The 18,657-nt window shown below is 49.5% G+C and overlaps 4 protein-coding genes and 1 non-coding gene across 5 annotated transcripts; 1 reads left to right on the forward strand and 4 right to left on the reverse strand.

Annotated features, from left to right (window-relative positions):
- Positions 1 to 336: 336 nt before the first annotated feature.
- On the reverse strand, positions 337 to 420 carry B0J16DRAFT_t149. Its single transcript has one exon. It is a non-coding gene; the product is annotated as a tRNA-Asn (tRNA).
- Positions 421 to 3,788: 3,368 nt separating this feature from the next.
- On the reverse strand, positions 3,789 to 5,272 carry B0J16DRAFT_355995 (FAD dependent oxidoreductase; the record flags this gene model as incomplete). Its single annotated transcript, XM_046129447.1, has 3 exons — positions 3,789 to 4,056; positions 4,166 to 4,409; positions 4,486 to 5,272. 3 exons carry the CDS (start codon positions 5,270 to 5,272, stop codon positions 3,789 to 3,791), a joined length of 1,299 nt encoding a protein of 432 aa, XP_045983411.1.
- Positions 5,273 to 8,950: 3,678 nt separating this feature from the next.
- B0J16DRAFT_384825 (uncharacterized protein) lies at positions 8,951 to 9,806 on the reverse strand (the record flags this gene model as incomplete). The annotated part of the gene is made up of 2 exons (XM_046131458.1): positions 8,951 to 9,374; positions 9,439 to 9,806. The coding sequence occupies 2 exons, from the start codon at positions 9,804 to 9,806 to the stop codon at positions 8,951 to 8,953; spliced, it is 792 nt and encodes a 263-aa protein (XP_045983412.1).
- Positions 9,807 to 11,729: 1,923 nt separating this feature from the next.
- On the forward strand, positions 11,730 to 15,201 carry B0J16DRAFT_141215 (fungal-specific transcription factor domain-containing protein). The gene is made up of 6 exons (XM_046121894.1): positions 11,730 to 12,261; positions 12,655 to 13,287; positions 13,364 to 13,650; positions 13,713 to 14,326; positions 14,524 to 14,728; positions 14,865 to 15,201. Exons 1-6 carry the CDS (start codon positions 11,997 to 11,999, stop codon positions 15,039 to 15,041), a joined length of 2,181 nt encoding a protein of 726 aa, XP_045983413.1. The 5' UTR covers positions 11,730 to 11,996; the 3' UTR covers positions 15,042 to 15,201.
- Positions 15,033 to 16,483, reverse strand: B0J16DRAFT_399603 (histidine-specific methyltransferase; the record flags this gene model as incomplete). The annotated part of the gene is made up of 3 exons (XM_046132450.1): positions 15,033 to 15,290; positions 15,390 to 16,087; positions 16,182 to 16,483. 3 exons carry the CDS (start codon positions 16,481 to 16,483, stop codon positions 15,214 to 15,216), a joined length of 1,077 nt encoding a protein of 358 aa, XP_045983414.1. The 3' UTR covers positions 15,033 to 15,213.
- Between the last annotated feature and the right edge of the window lie 2,174 nt (positions 16,484 to 18,657).

The raw sequence follows: 18,657 nt of genomic DNA on the forward strand, positions 1-18,657 counted from the left end.
GTATCAACAAGTTCACTTCCACATCAATGCCTTTTCTAGAGATACAGGAAACCTTTACGACTGAACTAACAAGGCTTCTTCGTGAGCTTGTTGAGGGTATCCTCATTCTCATAGCTTGAATCTGAAGCAATGGAGGTTGCGGAATCGCTTAAGCTTAGCGAGATCGCACGGATTCTTATCAGGGGCAATATAGAAGGAACGATTCTTAATGCCTGTCAAGAACAATGAACTTGCCAATTACGATATATGAATTTTAAGGACGAACAAGTATTGTATAAGGGTGATAAGCATTGAAGCATACACAAAAAGAAATCGATGGAAACAGCAAAAGAAAAACTCCCCCGGGAAGGCTCGAACTTCCGATCTCCCGATTGTCTATGAATAACAGTCGGACGCTTTAGCCAACTAAGCCACAGGGGAAAGGCTAACTTATGGTAAGGCGTATCTTATCAAAAACTATGTACTAAGCAGTTCTGCTCAATCTGAACAGCAACTTGGCCAGCTCATTCCATGTGAATTGACGATGTAGGTAATTGGTAAACATCATGTATGTGTTGTTCTTCTAGGTTGCTGAACTTCTTTTCCGTTAGTCTATGGTCAACATGCCATAGCTTAACTGGTGGATGATTCGCCAGTGCCTCGGCAAGTCGATGTTTTCGAAGACTCAACAAAGTCAATTACCGTCAAATCAGTATTATTCTTGTCCCATAGCAAAGCAACTCAACTTCTAATAGTCGGAAAATATGATTCTCGAGAGTTTTGTTTGAGTCTTCTGTTATTCTATTGTAAAAACCTTAAGTGAAGTACTTACCCTAAGCTCCCTTCTACCCATGCAAGTACCTTTTCTCCCCTCCCAAGTACCTGGCACGGTATGCTGTACGGTACCGTACGGATGGTACGATGCGATTCCCTCACCGATCTCAAACAATCAAGATCGAATCTCATCAAAAGAGTCCGAAATGCGAGGGACCGATCATCGGCCGACGAGTTCGTACCCTGACGAATGTCCACGAGACCAATCGACGTTTTCTTTCAACGCGAACGCCAAAAAGCAAACATTATCTGCCGCCCGGCCAATCGAGAAGGAAAAAGTAACGCGAGGCTGGCTCGCCAAGGTAATGAGAGGTGATATGGAGCTAATACTGCGTGATGCCGAAAGGGTCAAGATCTCATCTCATCGTATCTCATCGGACCTGGACCACGATCGAATCAAATGCAGACGGGCGCCGCGTATAGACCGACTGGTCAATATGCGACATCTCCTGAATTGCGTATCCGTATTCTGCAGCATCGTAAGTAGATGTACAAACATGGTGATAGTAACCGACAGCTCACATGAGGCTGAAGGGAAAGAAAAAAGGATCTTCAAGTTTACCCTGCAAGCGTTAAATCCGTCTGAGTGTTAAGTGAGGCTGTGACGATCATTGAGCCGTTGCGTGGAAACTTCGCCATCATCAGCAGACGTGCAATTTTTCAGATTCCCCGTCTTATTTGCTTTTTTCTTGTACAACCAACAACATGGCATTCTGCTGCCAACTGAAACATTGCGCCGCGGACAGGACAAGGGAAACGTCATAATTATTCAGTAGCAGACTCCGCAGCCCAGTTGGCTGGTTATATTGATTCAGTTGAGCTTCAGCCTGTGCAGGCATTAGAAGCAGGCGAGAGCGACTGTACTGCGCTAACGTAAATTGAAACCAATGGTGAAAGAAGAACCTTGGACGGCCTCGAATCCTTTCATTTGCAACTTGTACCCTTTGCATAACCTGTCTCACTTCTGCGATGCTTCTCTCTCAGACCGATATGGAGATGGTATCATTCATCTCTTGGCAGAAGTAGGGACAAACAACTTGATCACAAGAAAGGAATGGACTCAAGTTTCCCCTTGAAACGAAGAGTTCTAGAGGCAAAGTAGAACGATGCAAGGGCAGGTTTGTTGAGATGATAGATCAGATAAGGCAAGATGAAGCAAACATACGATCATCACTGGTTAATTATAGAAGGAATATTCATGCAACATAATCTGTAACTCTGTTGACTTGTCGTTTGTTACAGTACTGTACTGTATCTGCTTCACTCGACATGCTCGCTTGGACGTCCTACTCCGAGGGCCTTGTCTTTAAAGGATTCTTCATTGAAGCTAATAAAAGAGTACATGGTACGTGCTGTAGTGGACCTGGAGATGGTCCAAGCGAGATCTGCGATATCCCTGTCTCAGCTCTACCCAAAAGCTGCAAGCACAAGCCCATCAGCCCCATCCAGAGGAGCTAAATAAAAGTCCTACAGTGAGTGCATGGAGAGGGTATTCGGGAATGTGCACATGCTCAGTTCAAGAAAGGCGCTCTTGTATACCAAGAACTCTCACTACTTCTGATAGGTCCAGTACACATGCTTATCTATCCCAACGTGATTGTAAAAGGAGGAGAGAATAAGGTCTCTTTTCTCAGCTTCGCTTGTTGTCCCGTATCCCCCGAAGGTGCTGGAATACGTGCCAACTACCGGTAGCAAGGACCCTGGACCCTTGTGGAAGTCCAGTCCTTGTGATCTTTTTTCATATGCACTATGATATAACATGGCAGATTGAGGAGTTGGCTATGGTGGTATTCTCCCCTTACCTCAGACGAACCTCAACCCACATCTTGTCCTGTCATGTCATGACATGTCCCAAAGAGAACAATATGCCAAGGCTTGTGTACCAGACCCCCTTTACTGTGCCGATGTCTTTAAGCAGCCGTAGGTAGGTTTTGTTGTCTCACAGGAAACTTGTCATATATCACAATAGCCAACTAAAGAAATTCCCCGGTCAGAGACGGGCCTGACGTTATGTTATGTTATGATTCTTGGCGTTGTAATGCTTTGCTGGCATAGTACAGTAGATAATTGCTCCTCAAATGTTCTTAGATAGGAAATGAAATGCTAAATCGAATGTATTGTTCTTGTATCTTGCTCGCCATTTTTTAAACTTGGATGCGTTGGTGGATGCTGGCTGACCTTTGTATAACCCCAAAAAATCCAGAACAGGAAAAAAGCAATAAAACGCGCACGAATGACAAGAGAGCATTCTGACATGAATGTGATGACAAGAGAAGAGAAAAGAAAATTACAAAAAAAAGTCCAACGGAAAATATGATAGGTATGTTATGATATCTCTAGACACACAAGAACAAAAAAAAGAAGACCAGACAGCACAGCCTGGAAATGAAGAGGAAAAGAAGAAAAAGAAAAAGAAAACAAATCGACTCCCAAGTCGCCGCAGACTCCTCATCTTTGTCGCTCCCAGTTTGTGAATGCTGTAACCAAGTACATAAGAGATAGAGAGAGAGAGCTCCATGTCTGAATCTGAACCAAACCAAACCATCATCATCATCGTCATCATAATCAGCCATTCATCATCCCTGCCTAGGTTCGTTCAACGTTGGCTCAGCTCATGGAAACTCTGTCGTATGAGAGGCCCAGTCCTAGTTCGTCGCTGTCTCGCTCGAACTGCCGGGGGAGGTTCCAAACTTTGGTGTCGATCAAATGCTAGACATGGGGCAATGGCTCGTGTCTACCCCCTTGAATTGACAACAATCAGGACCCCTGTTCCCTGTACATGTACCATGCCCCCTGTAACTGTCGCTGTAGCTGTCACTGTCCCCGTTGGTTGGGTTGGGTTCGTTTGGGGTTGATCTTGGTTTCGATCCTTCGGGCGAGCTAGCGCTATGGCTATGGTTGTCTGTAGTTGTAGCAATCGATGGCTTTGGCTCAAAGAAAAGAGAGAAAAGTCTAATCTTTTCTTTTCTCCTTCCTCAGTTGGCCCAGCCGCCAGTCCAGTCCTGGAGATCCCCGACAATCTGGTATGTAGGGTTCGCTGAGTGGCCATCACCGCCCTTCTTGTTCCAGGCCCATCGATCGGCTAGGTCGCTGTCAAGGGTGCCCTGCATCATATCGACGACGTAGTCACCAATGACAGGCAGGAACTTCCAGCCGTGGAACGAGCCTCCGGTTGCGATATACAGATTGTTGGATTGCGGGTGAGGAGAGATGAGGAAGTCATGCGTTGGTGTTGATGCGTCCCTGTGGCATAGACCGGTCAGATTGTATTCTTAAGACAAGGCAAGACAAGATAACATGATGAAATCCGGAAACAAAGGAAAGGAAAGGGGGTGGCCGTGGCCTTGCTTACCAACACATCCGGTAGGCCTCAATCTTGATGTTTTCAACTTCCTTGCCGTATAGACCATTAAACGTCCGTCGCGCCCGATCCTCGAAGAACTTGAGGAACCGAGGCCCTGTCCACGTGTTGTACACGGACTGGTCAGGCACAACTGACATGGCCTCACCGGTCGGAGGAAATACTTGGTAGTTGGTAAAGCATAGGTCGCAGTTGAACTTGATAGTACCGTCAGACAGTATCGACATGCCCTCACCTGAAGAAGAAGAAGCCTTGTTAGTACAGAGCCCGATGATATCCGCCTTGCCTCAGCTCGGCAGCCGCCTACGTACCTTTAACCTGGGGCAAGCAGTTCTTGAGAACCGGAATCGTAGCGAACTTGTCCTTCTGCGCGCCATGCAGCTTTGCGTAGAAGCTCACAGCACCTGTGGCCAACAACCTTTCACCAGCATGGAGCAGTGGCTTTTGGGGCGCGCTCTGGGCAAGAAGCGACGCAGTTCGAGCCCCTGCTGCCAGAAGGGTCTTGTCAGCACGTAATGTTGTGCCATCCTTGAGCGTGACACCGGTGCATTGATCTTCAGATCCAAAGTCCAGTGTCGTCACCTCGCCCATGATGAATTCGGCTCCGAGGTCGACCGCAGCTTGCACCACTGCGCCGAGCGCCTTGTCCGCCTCCCCGAACCCCACGTTGGGGTTCCAGAGGACCTTGTCCACGCCCTTGAAGTTGGCAGTCTTGAAGGCTCCGTTCCAGCGGCGGCGCACTTCTTCAACAGGCAGTAGCTCTGACTTGTTGGGGATTCCCATCTCGCGGTACGAGGCAATGCTCTCCTCGCCGAACGAGGTGGAGTCAGCACGGAGCATGCCTACCTCGTGGTAGAAGGACTTGTAGAGCTCGTCTTCTCTCCAGAGAGGCATGGCCTTCTTCAGCAGGCGCATATAGAGCTTGTCCGGATAGTCATCGCGGATGATCTTGTTGATGTCGTGTGAGGCGGCTCTTGGATTGGGGTAAGCTGCAGGGTCGACGATGGTAACCTTGACGTTGCCCTGTCTTAGCAGAGAGAGCGCCGTTGCGGCACCGAAGTTGCCGGCCCCTATAATGAGGACAGAAGAGATGGCCATGGTTGAAGGGTAGATGTGTTCAATTGAAGTCTCAGAAGTCTATGCGCAAGAGGAGAGAAGGATAAAAGAAAAAGAATAGAATAGAATAGAATAGTTTCTGTATGTATAAGAAAAAGTGAGACTTGTCGACGCCATGTTAGCCATCATGGGTGCGGACAACAAACTTTATATCATGACGGGAGCCTCCAACTCCTGAACCCATGGCCGGGCCGGGACTTGTAGGCCAATGCCAATGTCAATGCTAATGCTAGATAATACTGGACTGTACATGGCAAATAGCGGTCGACTCAGAGACAGACGCCAGAAACCCGAAACTAGTAACCGTTGAGCAAAGGCAATTGCCGGTCAGGTCAGTCTCGTGTACATAGAGAGACTCCCTACTGACCGTCATGTCCACATGCGTGCAAGTAGGGTAAGGTAAGGTAAGGTAAGGTAAGGTAATGTAAGGCTAGGACAAGGCGTCCAAGCATCAAACGTCCAATCGAATCGAATCCATAGCTAGGTACATACGACACAGTATATTGCTCTGCTCTACCTGATGTAGTGCAGCCGCAGCAACCCAGCTACAATACAGTGCAGGTCCTGGGTCCTGGCGCCTATGTACAGCCTAGTTCCACACTCCTTGAATGAGTAAATCCATACATACGCTTGATTAATTAAATCGACTGATGAATTGATTAATTGACGCGGGCGTATGCCAAGGGGAGTTGTCTCATCTTGACGGCTTCAGCGAAGGGGGGTGTATTGATTGAGAAAAGAGAGAAAGGGAAAAAAGAAACCATATGGGTTAAAAAAAAAAAAGACTTAGACTAGCAAGAAGCAACACAAAAGAGAAACACCAAAAAACTTAGACAACTAGTTCAGTCTAGCGAGTAGTACTGTACCCCTGAACTCTACGTGCGGTTGGCGGCTTTTGGGGGGTGAGAAAAGTGTTTCGTTGGAAAAAGAAGAAAGAACAAAAAAGGGCGAATGATATCAGACGAGACACGAACAAAATGGTTGTGTCGTACTTTTCTCATACCGTAGAGACTATCAACCTTGTCAACTCGGGCGATCTCTGGGCGGGCGATAGACTAGAGAGGGAGAAAGAGAAAAGAAGAAAACATACTCTTTTCTCTCTTCTCTTTCTCCACTCAGCCCCCGAAACGGTCAAAAAGTAAAACAACCCAGCTGAAGTCCTGGGACTAAACTAGACGGCAAGCTTCGAGTACAGTAGTCGACGGTAACTTGAGACAGTCAGTACAACCTGAAGGCCTGGACATGCTTCTAGCTGGGCCGTGTCAGGTACCACAAGCCTCCAGGGTGATATGATAAGAGGGACTGACGTTAGCGTCTTCACTGTACTGCTGTCGTCTGTATCGCCTAGATGAAATTCTGCAACTTGCCCCGAGGGTGCTGTGCAGTGCTGTAGAATTCCTGGATGGCATGCATCAAAAGTGTAGGCATGACAGAATCTCCAACAGATCTACTCTACCATCCATCCAGTACGTACGGACGTACCACTGTAACCTAAGCGCTGGGTAATACATAGCCGCAATAAACCCTGGGTCTGACAGGCACAGCACAGCGCAGCACAAGACGGCCCAGTACAACTCCCCGAGCATTGTCAATTGCCTATTATCGCTTGCTTGCTTGCGGAATTGTGCATTGTGGATCAAATATCGACAGAGTCAGATTGCTTCGCTGCAACTGAAGCTGAAATTGACGGACGCTATGACAAGAGGACGAGGTGCCTTGCCGTCATCCCCGGAACACACCGCTTGTTTCCTCTTTCTTTTGTTTTCTCTCTTTCCTTCTCTTTCCTCTTTTCTTCTCTTCTCTTCTCTTCTCATCTCGTCTCGTCTCGTCTCCTGGCATGGTATGGTATGGTCTCTTGTCAATCCCACTTTACAGTGGAACTCCCCTCATAATACAACCCCATGCAAGCTTCCAGGTGCTAACGCCCTAGTCCCGCACCGTTAAGAAGCCACGTGCGCCACTAAAGGTTGCGCGGAGCCTGTTTGTCTTGTTTCTGGAGTTGAGATGAGATGTCGAGGGGAAACATGTGTGGGGAAGGAGTAGATTGACCATTGAGATCGGATCGTGATGCCGGGCTGAGGCTACTGTATGTATCTGATGGCATCGTGCGATGAAATGAGATGTCCTTATCTGCATGCCCATGGGCATGGGCATGGGCATGGCATTGCTTCCTTGCTGCCACCATCTCCATCATAGTACATCGGTTATCACAATTGCTGTTTCCAACTGGCTGGTTCATGGTTTGATCGCCAGGGTACACGTCCGCCCAACGACTTTAGCGTCAAGATCAGCGTTTAGGGCTGCCCAAGAGAAGGAAAAAAGAAGGCGAGATTTCAGCTGCTCCCTTCCGCGAGAGGATTCTGAAGCACTCCAAAGTTGAAATGTCACATTGCTGCAGCATCAGATCGTATGGCTGCGAGTCATCCATGTCTTGCCGAGCCATGACCAAAGGCCAGACCACACGTCTGGAAAAGCCACCGGTTCCTCGCAGTATACGGTCGGGTCTAACACTCTGTATTGACCTGTACTCTATAGAGTAGCTCCTCCAACCCTGCCATACCTCCTGGCAGCCCGTCGTTTCCCTGTTCTCTTGTGGAACTCCAACACGTTTCACTTTCAGACGTGGCTGCGCTTCCTCTTCTCGAACGATCTGGATGTATGTTCCCGTCGTACGACTCAATCAACAATCGACAGATGGGTGTAACCGAAACGTCAGGCGCCGACATCCATTTCTAACAATCCCCATGTTGCTGTCCGGCTTGGCTCGATGCTCTGACTGAGCTCTTGCATGCGGTGTAGCATGCGTTGCCTGGCCTCTCTTAGTCTCGAGTCGTTGAGGCCTACCATGGCCGTAGAGATTACTCAACCTAGTATACATAAGCCAGTCGATCCTTCGCTAAGTCTAAAAGGCATGCCCTGCAATTCCGTATGAAAAAGAATTCCCGCACCTTGCCCGGAGGCTACCTGCATATGTAACAAGTGTTTGTTTTGTGATTCTGACCGGTGATGCACCAGCTTGCAGATGATTGCATCATCCATGAGATGAGGTGTCTTCTACCAAATATTGGTTGGGCGACCAGCTCAGCAGCAGGAAGTGTGACCGGCAACCGGTGATGTCTAACTGCCTTCTGAGTTGTTGGAGGCCCGGATAAAGTACCGAAAGGTGGCTGCCACTGCAGAAGCTGGTCATCTCTGGCTCGCATATTCCTACATAGTCCATGTGGAGGCCCAAATCAATCTCCATGATTGAGTTACAGCGTTGACAGATGAGCCTAGGGAATGCGCTCTTGTGTAAATAATCTCTTGGCGTAGTGTGATTGGTTCATGCAAACGTCAGGCAGCTTGGGTTTCTTATGAGCCGCATGCTTGAATTTGACCGGTGTCGATCCTCCAATCAAGGGCAAGTCTCCCAATGTAGGGAAACTGACCGGTCCAGGTCACGCAACCCAGGATTAAGCTCGTGACTTGGGGCCTCAAGATGTCATGACGCGATGCTTGACCGTCAATTTGTGCCTTTCGAGTCCATCTCTGCGAGCAAACTTGCGTTTTTTGGGCGGATTTGGGCACCCAGGCACATCGCACCGCCAAGGTTTTCTGTGCTTGTTGCAGTGTTGTCTATATCAAGGTCAGCACAAACCAGAAACATTGTGTATGTAAGTCTTACGCGAAAGAAGAGTTTCGGTCAAAGAGCACAAGTTTCCCATCCTTGTCGACACCACCTTTATCGCATCGAAGCCCTAGCGGGCAGTAATATGAACCTTTTCCTCTTTGTTTGAGCGCATCCATATCGATCTTGCTGAACTGTTCATCCTCATCTTCACCTGAATCATCCGAACCAGAGGCGTTTCCGCCACTATCATCGGTGCTTTGCGATGCTAGATAATGCTTCTGACTACCGCGAACTCCAGAGTTGACATCGTTCCCTCTGCCGGGCTGTGGAGCCCAGCCTATAGGTTCAGACTTGATAGCAAGTGCAGAGGAAGTCTGGTAAGTGGAATCAGATGCTCCCATACCAGATTCGGGCCTTCGCCGCCAGACTTCTTGAACATCCTCTGAAAACTTCTTGGCTAGATCACGAATTTTGCTAGAAGAGACTGGTAAGCCGCGGTATATTATATTATATCAGAGAAATGAATGGCAGAACGTACCTAAGCTTGGTGAGGTTGATATCCATGGTAGCCATGGGTCGCAAATCCGCCATATGAGTTGTGGTAAAAGACTGCTCATGAGCTGCTTCCACAGCCATCGTCACATGTGGCCCTTTGACGAGTTTATCTGTCAGGGCAAGCCACATTTGGGCAGTTTGAGCAAGGTATTCACCCACATCATCGATGATGTTTTGTTGATGCCCCGGCGATGTTCCGGGGGCAGGGAATTGGTTCTCTGACGCCAGCTCTCTAGAAGCAGCCTCTAGTTGATGGCGGACCAGGGCATCCAGAGAGTTGGGTCCCATCGGGTTGCCAGGTATAGCGTGGATCCCGGATTCAAAGACAAGCGTAGCTGAGGGGATTGACATGATGGTAGTATCGTATGGTATCGTATCCGTGCCCTGTACTCTTCCAACGAGTCGAAGTACTAAGATAGATACTTGTGTATTTGCTGTTGACTAGCGTCTCTGTATGTATCTCGAGCCACTATGTACTCAGTACCGTACTATGCTCGGGCACTTGAACCAACCAGACGGGACCTAGCAGTAGCGTGTCGTACTGTAAATTGTGGCACGGAAGCTAATGAAGGGCTCGGGACCGGCGCGGCGCGGCGGCGACCACGGTAAGGGCAAAAATGGAAAGCTTGGGGTAGCCGAAGGAGGGGAAAAAACGATCGCCCACCCTAACGTTGTGTTTGGGTTAGTTTAGGTTAGGTACGGATACGTAAGGAGGGTTTCGCTGTCCGCGGTCCTGATGTGAAGACAGAAGAAAGGAAAACGATGTTCATGCACTTGCTTGGTGACCGGTCAAAGGAGGGAGATGGGACAGCACAGCGTGTAGTGCACAGTAGGTAGTAGGTGAGTAACCGGTGTCGAATGCCCATAGGTAGGGCAGGTAGGCAGGCAGACAGGCAAGTTTCTGCTGTGCTGTGCTGTGTTGTGTATGTACTGTACAATACTGTCTGTACTCTGTCTGTCTGTCTGTCTGGTGCTGGCCTAGAAGCCAGTGCTCAAAAGAAATGCTCGGTGAGCGTCCTGCGTCTGCGTCTTTGGGCCTTGGGCCTTTGAAAGATGACAACGACAACAGCAACACCCAACGGGGAATTGACAATTTGAATGCTGTGGTCTTTTCAGTCAGTCCAGTCCCCTTGGAATCAGCTCCTTATGAGGCCGCCAGAGAGGCAAGACACGCGGTGCCGGGCGCAAGCACAACTCTTCGTACGAGCAGCAAGTGACGAGGAAAGAGACAACAAGTGCAGGGGGAAAGAGAGAACTGGGTCTGGGTTACGCTAAGGTGCTAAGGTGCTTGTACCGTCGTCGTTTACAGTATTGTTGGCACTGGACGGATAGCCCCAGGTCAGGACCTACTCTCCACGCCGCAGCGTAGCGTATAGGTACCTAGCGCCCTGCAGCGCAATAAACTGTTGTGCATCCGGTCAAGGTTCAGGCTGTCTGCTGTCTCCATACCGGTCGGTTGACCGTCTTGACCCTGAAAAAAAGCAAAGACGGGTAGCGACGCCATGGCGTTTTCTCCCCTGTCCACTAAAATCCATCTCGCCTGGCCTCCCCCCTGTACCTGGTCCGGCGCTATGAGCCCATCACATCGACGGACTGTCACGCTAGGGCACAAGCTGCTCCCCCCTCTCTGTCCCTGTACCAGTACCTATACCTGTACCTGTACCTGTACAGACAGACCTTACCTTAGAGGTAGGCGGCGGCAGCAAGCGCGTAAGGCGCCTGAGGCAATGGAGGGTGAGATTTGCCTTCAGGTAGTCGTTGTCCGCCCTACCGATCGTGACCAGGCGGCACTGCATCTAATATCGTGAGGCGGCCTACCAGCCCAGCCCAGCCCGGCCATGAAGCTCCCTTCCCTTGTGTTAAGGGCTTTAAGCTCAAGCTACTGCTCCTTCTCCTGCTCGTCGGGTTCCAAGTCCAAGTGGGGAAAGCCGCAATCCAACGCCAACCATCACCTTGACAGATTGGATCTTGTCTTGTCTTGACTTGTCTAACGGCTCTTAGACACATTTATTTCTTTTAGTTAAAGCTCTCAACGGGTCCAGAAGAGACTGAGTAACACCTGGTCAAACGTGCCTTTTAATGCAGGTACTCTCCCCCCAGACTCACACCATGACCTCAGGCTCTTCCTGACTCTGACTCTGCTTAAACACCCCTCTGCCGTTGTTTCCTCTTCGCTTCCATCTTGTTGTCTCCTTTCGCCCCCGCTGTTCCGGTGGTTCAGGTTCACTCCCAAAATCCACTCTCGCCAGGCCTAGCTTTGGGCATTGCCTTGAAGCGAACCACTCTACTGGTATTCCCATCTATCCATCTCGTCAATAAGCTCTCGAATCGACGTGCTGTGCGTTTGCCCCTGGGGCCCGGCGGCTCATCCAACATCTGGGATCGCTTCCTGTTACCGCCTCCCGCTGCAGTTGGTCTTCTTGGTGTTCTGATCCGGCTGTCTCCGAAACGACAATACCGCCTACCCAGGTTCTGTTCTTATCTCATCTCTCTTCTCAACAGTGGCCCATCGGAGTCTCACTCCGGCGCCGAGCCGCTCAGATGGAAAGCTCACCAGAGTCAACTCGTCCGCTGAAGCGTGTGAAATACGAGCAGCATGACGATGCCATCCCACTAAGTATACATGGACCCGATATCAGCGTCCCTGAAAGCATAAACGGCCTGAATGGGTCTTTGGTTACCGACGATTCATTTTTCGATAACCCATGGCCTTCGACATCGGGTTTGTCGTCTCCTTCTCAGGTACTCTTCAACCTTCCTGAAGACTTTAGCAACAACACCACCTCTTGGGCCCATACTTCTACAGGTGAGAAAGTCAACCTGTCAACCCTCATCTAATACCTTCTTTCCTTCCCTTCACACCTCTTTTCGTTTCTGTTTTTTACTCCCTCAGTATTCTTCCCAGCATGGTTCCTGCTCATCCTCCCTGTCATATCCCTGTGGGGGATCTAGAGTTGAGATGGGTCTCATCGAGAGGTGCAATGCTTTGAGCAGTTGTAAAAGAACATGCCGCACCCACTCACCCCGCTCTCACTCCTACCCTCACACCGTTGCCCATCCCAACTCACTCACAGTTGATCTTTCATCCATCAAGTTCTTGTTTTCGTTTCAGTTGCAGTCATAAAGAAATCCAAGCTACTCTCGTGACTCGGTCATGCCATGGTAGACTATCGAGTCTGTGAGCTGACGTTCCATGCAGCACCCCAGCCTGCGACGTTGAATCTTCACACAGTCTCAGCACCTCAACCCGAACTACAGCGCCAGACACAACTTTTGCCTCGACTCTTGCCTGCAACATCAGAAGACACTTCTCCAGTCGAAAATGTCGAATCGCAAGTCGCAACGAGGGACGATACAGTATTGTTTGTTGTCAGCCCTTTCACAAACGAGGATCGGTTGACTGTGACGGCTGTTCCTCGTTTCTCTCGTCCCAAGAATGGACAGGTGAATGGTTATGTGAAATTCAACTGGCCCACGAAGCATGAACCAACTCAACCAATTCAGCCATCTCCCTCGGCGCGAGTGCAAACAGACGATGGTGTTGTGGACATATCGTCACAGGTATCGCGATCGCGCTCTGACCGTCGCGATTCCGGTGTGGTATTTATACCTATCCCAGTAACCACGGCAGCTCAAATGCAAATGCATAGCAGGAGAATGGCATCTCACAATGTCGAGATAATATGGCCAGAGGGCACCCAACCACCAATAACGATGACGAATCCGACGCCTTCTCCTCACGAGGTATTCTCAAGAGCCCCGAGAAAGGTTCCAACGCTGTTTGGCTTCTACATTTACATGGATTATCTTGACAGGCGGATTTGGGAATTTTGTAAGTTCACAGATGGTATCACTGACTACATTGTCAGTGCAAGCAAACTGAGCATTCTCTGACCGTCTTGTCATAGACATTAATAACTGGTGTCCTGGAAGGAGTGTGCTTGATGACACAAATTCGTGGCTGAAGGATTTGGCTCCAATGTGCAGCAACCGAGGCATACTGCATGCTATGCAAGCCCTTGCCGGTGTCTATATCTATGACTATTTGCCAGATGAGCGTGTGCGACAACGAATCAATCAGCGATATGTCGAGTCCAACCAATACTTTATCGAACTTCTCAACGATCCCGAGAGCAGAATGCCAGGAAAGGGACAAGAAGTCATCACTATGGCCATACTCCTCTCTATGCACGACGTACGTACCCTCAATTATATCGTCTGTCAGCTCAGTTGTGAGGAAGACTAACTGTCGTGGAGGTTATTCTAACCGAACGACGCTTGAAAAAACCCAACAAGCCACGATGGTTGGAGGGCTTCAAGCAGGGTGAATATTTTCTGCAGCAGACAGACCCCGGTAAACGTTTTTGGAAAGAGCCCAAAACAGCCGTATACGATCCCCTTCGAATCTCCCAATCTATTATCGTTGGTCGTGCAGTAATTCTTGCTCAGCCCATGATGGCTCTCTCCAACCCTGAAACGATGGATCCCCAGGCCGAATCCCACAGATTCAACTGGCTCCTGTACGGCACAGAAAGGGACCTATTCGAGATTCACGGTGGATGCGGCTTCTCAAAGAAACTATTGCACACGATGAGTCAAGTCACGTACTGCGCAGCGCGTCTGTGGCAGGAACCCGAGACCGCTATTGTTCCCGTCACTGCAAGATATCTCTCCATGACGCTGACGACAATGCGCCAATGGACCCGCGAAGGTGCAGCCTGGGAAGAGTGTCAACGTCATCCCCAAACGATAAACTGGGTGCGCAAGACCGCTGACGACTTTGTCATCTCTTCGAAGAATGACATGACGAACGTTACAGCCGAAGCGTGGAGAATCGCGGCGATCATTTATTATCAATGTCGTCTTTTAAGGTATGTCTGGACTGAGGAAAGAGGGGAACAAAGAAGAGGGGGCAGGAGCGGGAGTAGAAAGAATTGACTGGAGATGGACTGTAGAAGCAGTCTCCTTCCTTCCTTCCTTCTTTCCTTCCTTCCTCGTTCTTGCTACTTGAGGAGAAAATTAACGAAAAGTATGGCAAGTTGGCTAACGGTTCTACCTACCTACCTAGGCTACCTCGAACCCATCCAGAAGTTCTTGCCAACATGAATGATCTCGCCAAGTGCATTAATATTATGCCAACCTCAGGAACACACTTCACAGCTCAGGCGCCCTTACTACCCGTCTTTTTCCTGGGTATGCTCGCTACTGATCCAGCCCACAGGGAGATATCAAGAGGCTGGTTCGAACAAGTTGTGAACACGCCAGTTCGAAGTGTAAGTCAAAGAAAAAAGAATTGCAATCCTCCCATTTTTGTGATCTATGGAAAAGGGCAGGCTGGTTCTGCCCTTGGTCAGGTCTACTGCAAAAATTATTCTAGTACAGAATTAAGGTGCTAATAATCCCTTTCAGAGTGTCCCCCCATTATACGCAGCGCTCAAGAGAATTTGGAAAATTATCGACACCGATGCGACGCTCCAGTGCGAACTGATTTCTCTTCCGGAATCTCTAGGCCAGAGAGTTCCCTGGTGGGAATACCTCGTCGACAGGGTCGAGGAGCAAGAAGACGAAACTCTTTGCCTTACCTGACGAAAACACCCGCTGTGTTCGTCTTTCTATCCATTTTGGGATCCCAGTACCCGGACGGCATTCAAATACTCGCAGCAAATAGTTGCCCGCCTTTTTAGAGGTGAAGTCCTTTTTTTTTTCTTTCTCTCTCGGGAATCGACAGGGCGAGATAAAGGTTGACCACAGGGACAGATTAATTGACTCCCGAAACGGCGCTGTCGGCGTCGTCTCGCTGGTCCTTGCTGTCCTTGCGGCGTACAAGATATTGACCTATGTGCCCATCAGTAAGAAATACGTAAAAGAAGAAAAAAACAACAACAAAGAAGAGAACAAAACAAAGTTAAGCGATGGGGACAGGGAACTGCTTACGAAACTCAGAGCCAGGTGCCTGCCAGACATCGATCACGCTCAGTCCCGCCTTAGAGCACATGAGGCGAACGTTGATCTCACCATACTTGTGAGAATCGAACCAGTCAAGCTCCTCTCCTTTCTGGATGACACGGTCCATCTTTTCAAGTTTGACGTCTTTCTTGGCGCGGAAGAAGAACCGGTGTCGAGTTGTAGGCTCCTCCTCCAGCTGAGCAAGGAACTCCCAATCCTCCTCATGGAACCAATCCTCGCCTGCGAGGCGATTGGCATGCTTGAACCCATTCAGGAAGAACTTGTGGTACAGGTCATCACACGAGTGATAGGCATCCCAAATCTTGTCTTTGTTGCCTGGAAGGGTGTGACCATCCATGCCGATGAGAAGGAGGTCGTTGGATCGAAGAGCGTCCGCCCAAAACTTGAGGTGGGACAACGCTTCGGGCCAAGGATCGTTGCAGAGTACCGATCCGAGCGAGAGGAAGAGCCGAGGTGATTCAATCTTCTTCACATAGTTCATGCCATCGCCAAAGGTTCCCCAGATACCTGCGCAGGTTACCGAAGACTGATGGTCCGGATGCTGCTCTACTAGGTACTTGATGTTGTGGTCTAGTGATGATCGAGAGATATCCAATGCAAGGTACTTGGTGGGAACGTTGGCCTTGTCGAAAGCAGCAAGGAGGTGGCCAACCTTGCGGGTGTCACTAGATAAAGTCGCGTTAGTTTTGACAGGGTAAGCTGACAGCCGTTACCCATTGAGGGTGGGCGGAGTGCGGGGGCAACAGAGGAAATACTAACCCGGCTCCCAGATCAACGATAGTGACACCAGCCTGGCAGCGTGCTGCAACATCGGCACCGTGCTTATCGAAAAGCGCAATCTCATCATGAGTTTGGTAAAACTCCGGAGTGAAGATGATTTCATTCCAAATCGGCAAGCCTACATCGTCATAAAGGAGCTCATCAGGAAGGGTGGGCTTGGAGGTCGAAGAGTAAGGTGCCATGAGGGTTTCCTCCAGTCGTTTAGCAACATCATCATACATGTTGCTGCCACCGATGTCGACGACAGCTCCATGGATGGGATCATCATTCGTGAAGCTCATGGTAACGGTCGTGTTTCATGAACCAAGTCGAGCAATTGTTTATCCAGAATTTTTATCCAAAATCGGAGGACAGTTGAACTTGGCGTCAGTCGTAACCGGGACGTGTTACACGCAACCGGTGCGTTGGTGAAGTGTTACCTTGGAGGGCCAGCAAAAATGGAGGAAGTAAACGACACGGCACAGGGTGGCGGCGGTGTCTGCAAAAAAGAAGAACAAAAAGAAGAAGAAAGGGCCGACAATGGCAAGCGATGTTGATGCCGAAATCGAAGCTAGTGGAAGGAGAAGATATTGTGGTTGAAGGTCTGAGTCGGTCGATTCTTATACCCTGGCACTGGAAAAACAATTCGATCAGATGCCAGGCTCAACTGCTGCTGCCAGTGCCAGTGTCGGGCAGTGTCAGTGTCAACAATAGCCAGTGCCGCTGCTTAATGGAGATGACCCCGGGAATCGAAGAAGGCCCGTAGAAAGCGCTGAAGGCGGTAGGAAGGCGCGAGACAGAAGAGACAGGCAGGCAGCGAACTAGCAAGGGCCGTGATATGATTTGAGGCGATTCAAGAAGAACGCGGACCGTGGATCCTGTACGCTGAAACGAAAGTCTGCCCCTCAATGAAAACAAAGCAGTGCAGCATCTAAATCTCCCTTGGCCTGGTCTCTCTTTTTCTTTTTGTTCTTGCTCCTGCGGTGCCGGTTTGACAGCTCAATGCCAATGTTCGTCAGTGCACTGCTGGCAACTGTTCCCTCCTCTGCTACTGGATGACACACCCATACCCCAGCACTTGAATGCACTTGTTTGCGTGCGCAAGGTAGCATCATTAAATGGGACGGATCTTGGCCATGTACGGGCCTGACCAAAAGCGGTTCATCCTACATTAGGGCGTAGAGTGAGGGTGTCGTCCCCATGCTCCAACACTGACCTCTCCACTGCGTGACATGGGGTGTTCCGCTAAGTTTTGGGGAAGATATCAAGACCCTTGTTTTTTTGTGTGTATTATTTTCAAGACGGTTGTTTTTTCTTATGTTTCTAGTCAAAGCTCTATGAATTGAATTCCTCAGATATCTGTCTTATGTACCGTGCTTCAGCCTTTGGTAAAGGTCCATATGAGTAAGTATTGCTGTACACATGTCGTGGTTTGAAATCACGTGTTGAGCAGTCAAGTTCGATCTCGACTCCCAAACTCTCGATAAGTAATATCCAGGCATGGTATGGTCCCTGCACGAGCGAGCACTAATATGATTTCAGGATGTGGTAAGAAACGAGAACCTATTTAGGCATTTGGCCAACGTTCCTCCATCGTCGTCGCGTCGTGGAGGGGGATGATAGAAACTCCAAAGTAGCATGAGCCTACCTCCAATTTCTCTACCTAGACACCTACCTACCTTAGTAGGTACTTCATTCATTCATGGGATGGCGCGCTTTACATTCATGCTATTGTCTAAAACATACTCGACCTGAGTATTCCGCCGAGGCATTTCGTTCATGACTTGCTCTCCACAGACCGACCCGCCTTCGCCCGCCATTGCCGTGCTGGCTAGATAGCAGCTAAGCTAGACGTTGTTTGTCTGCTGGGCCATTAGGTAGGTGATGCTGGCAGCAAGTTCTGGTAAGATGACCAGTCATCTCGGCCCAGAAAAAAAGAAGAACCTTTCAATTGATACTCGAAATCAGGATGGTTGTGACACATGGCACTCTGTCAGCCCCCCCTGTCCCATCCCCATCCCCAGCTCCAGCCCTGGAAGGTGGGCGACGGATGCACGTCATGGTTCAAGACGAATCCCGCTCAAGCTAGAGAGACAAGCAACAGAGGGTGGCAGACGGCAAAGATAGCGCGGTTCCCATGCCGGACTTCATTGGTCACGATACCTTTGGTCTACCGCTCTCACGCCGAATGCGTGATGGGCTGACTCTCTGAGTAGTATAATGGCGTCGTTGGTCGCTGATCCTCACTGCTATCTCGACAACGGTTCCTGGCCCTGGGTGCAAATCGCCTGAGGCATTGTCCACCTCGCAAGTCTTGCCGGAGACGGGGCACAAGGATAATATCTTTGCGTTCCTATCTTAAAAGTTTGACCGCCTGTTGGTGCAGCATTTGAAAGAGAATGCTCTGTGGTTCCTTGACCAGGCTCGGCCCCATCTCTGCTCCATCCTACCGCGGCACAGATCATTGTTGCATTTC

This window comes from Fusarium flagelliforme (assembly GCF_020744385.1).
Source record: "Fusarium flagelliforme strain FIESC 12 MPI-CAGE-AA-0113 chromosome Unknown B0J16scaffold_4, whole genome shotgun sequence".
NCBI classification, from domain to species: Eukaryota; Fungi; Ascomycota; class Sordariomycetes; order Hypocreales; family Nectriaceae; genus Fusarium; species Fusarium flagelliforme.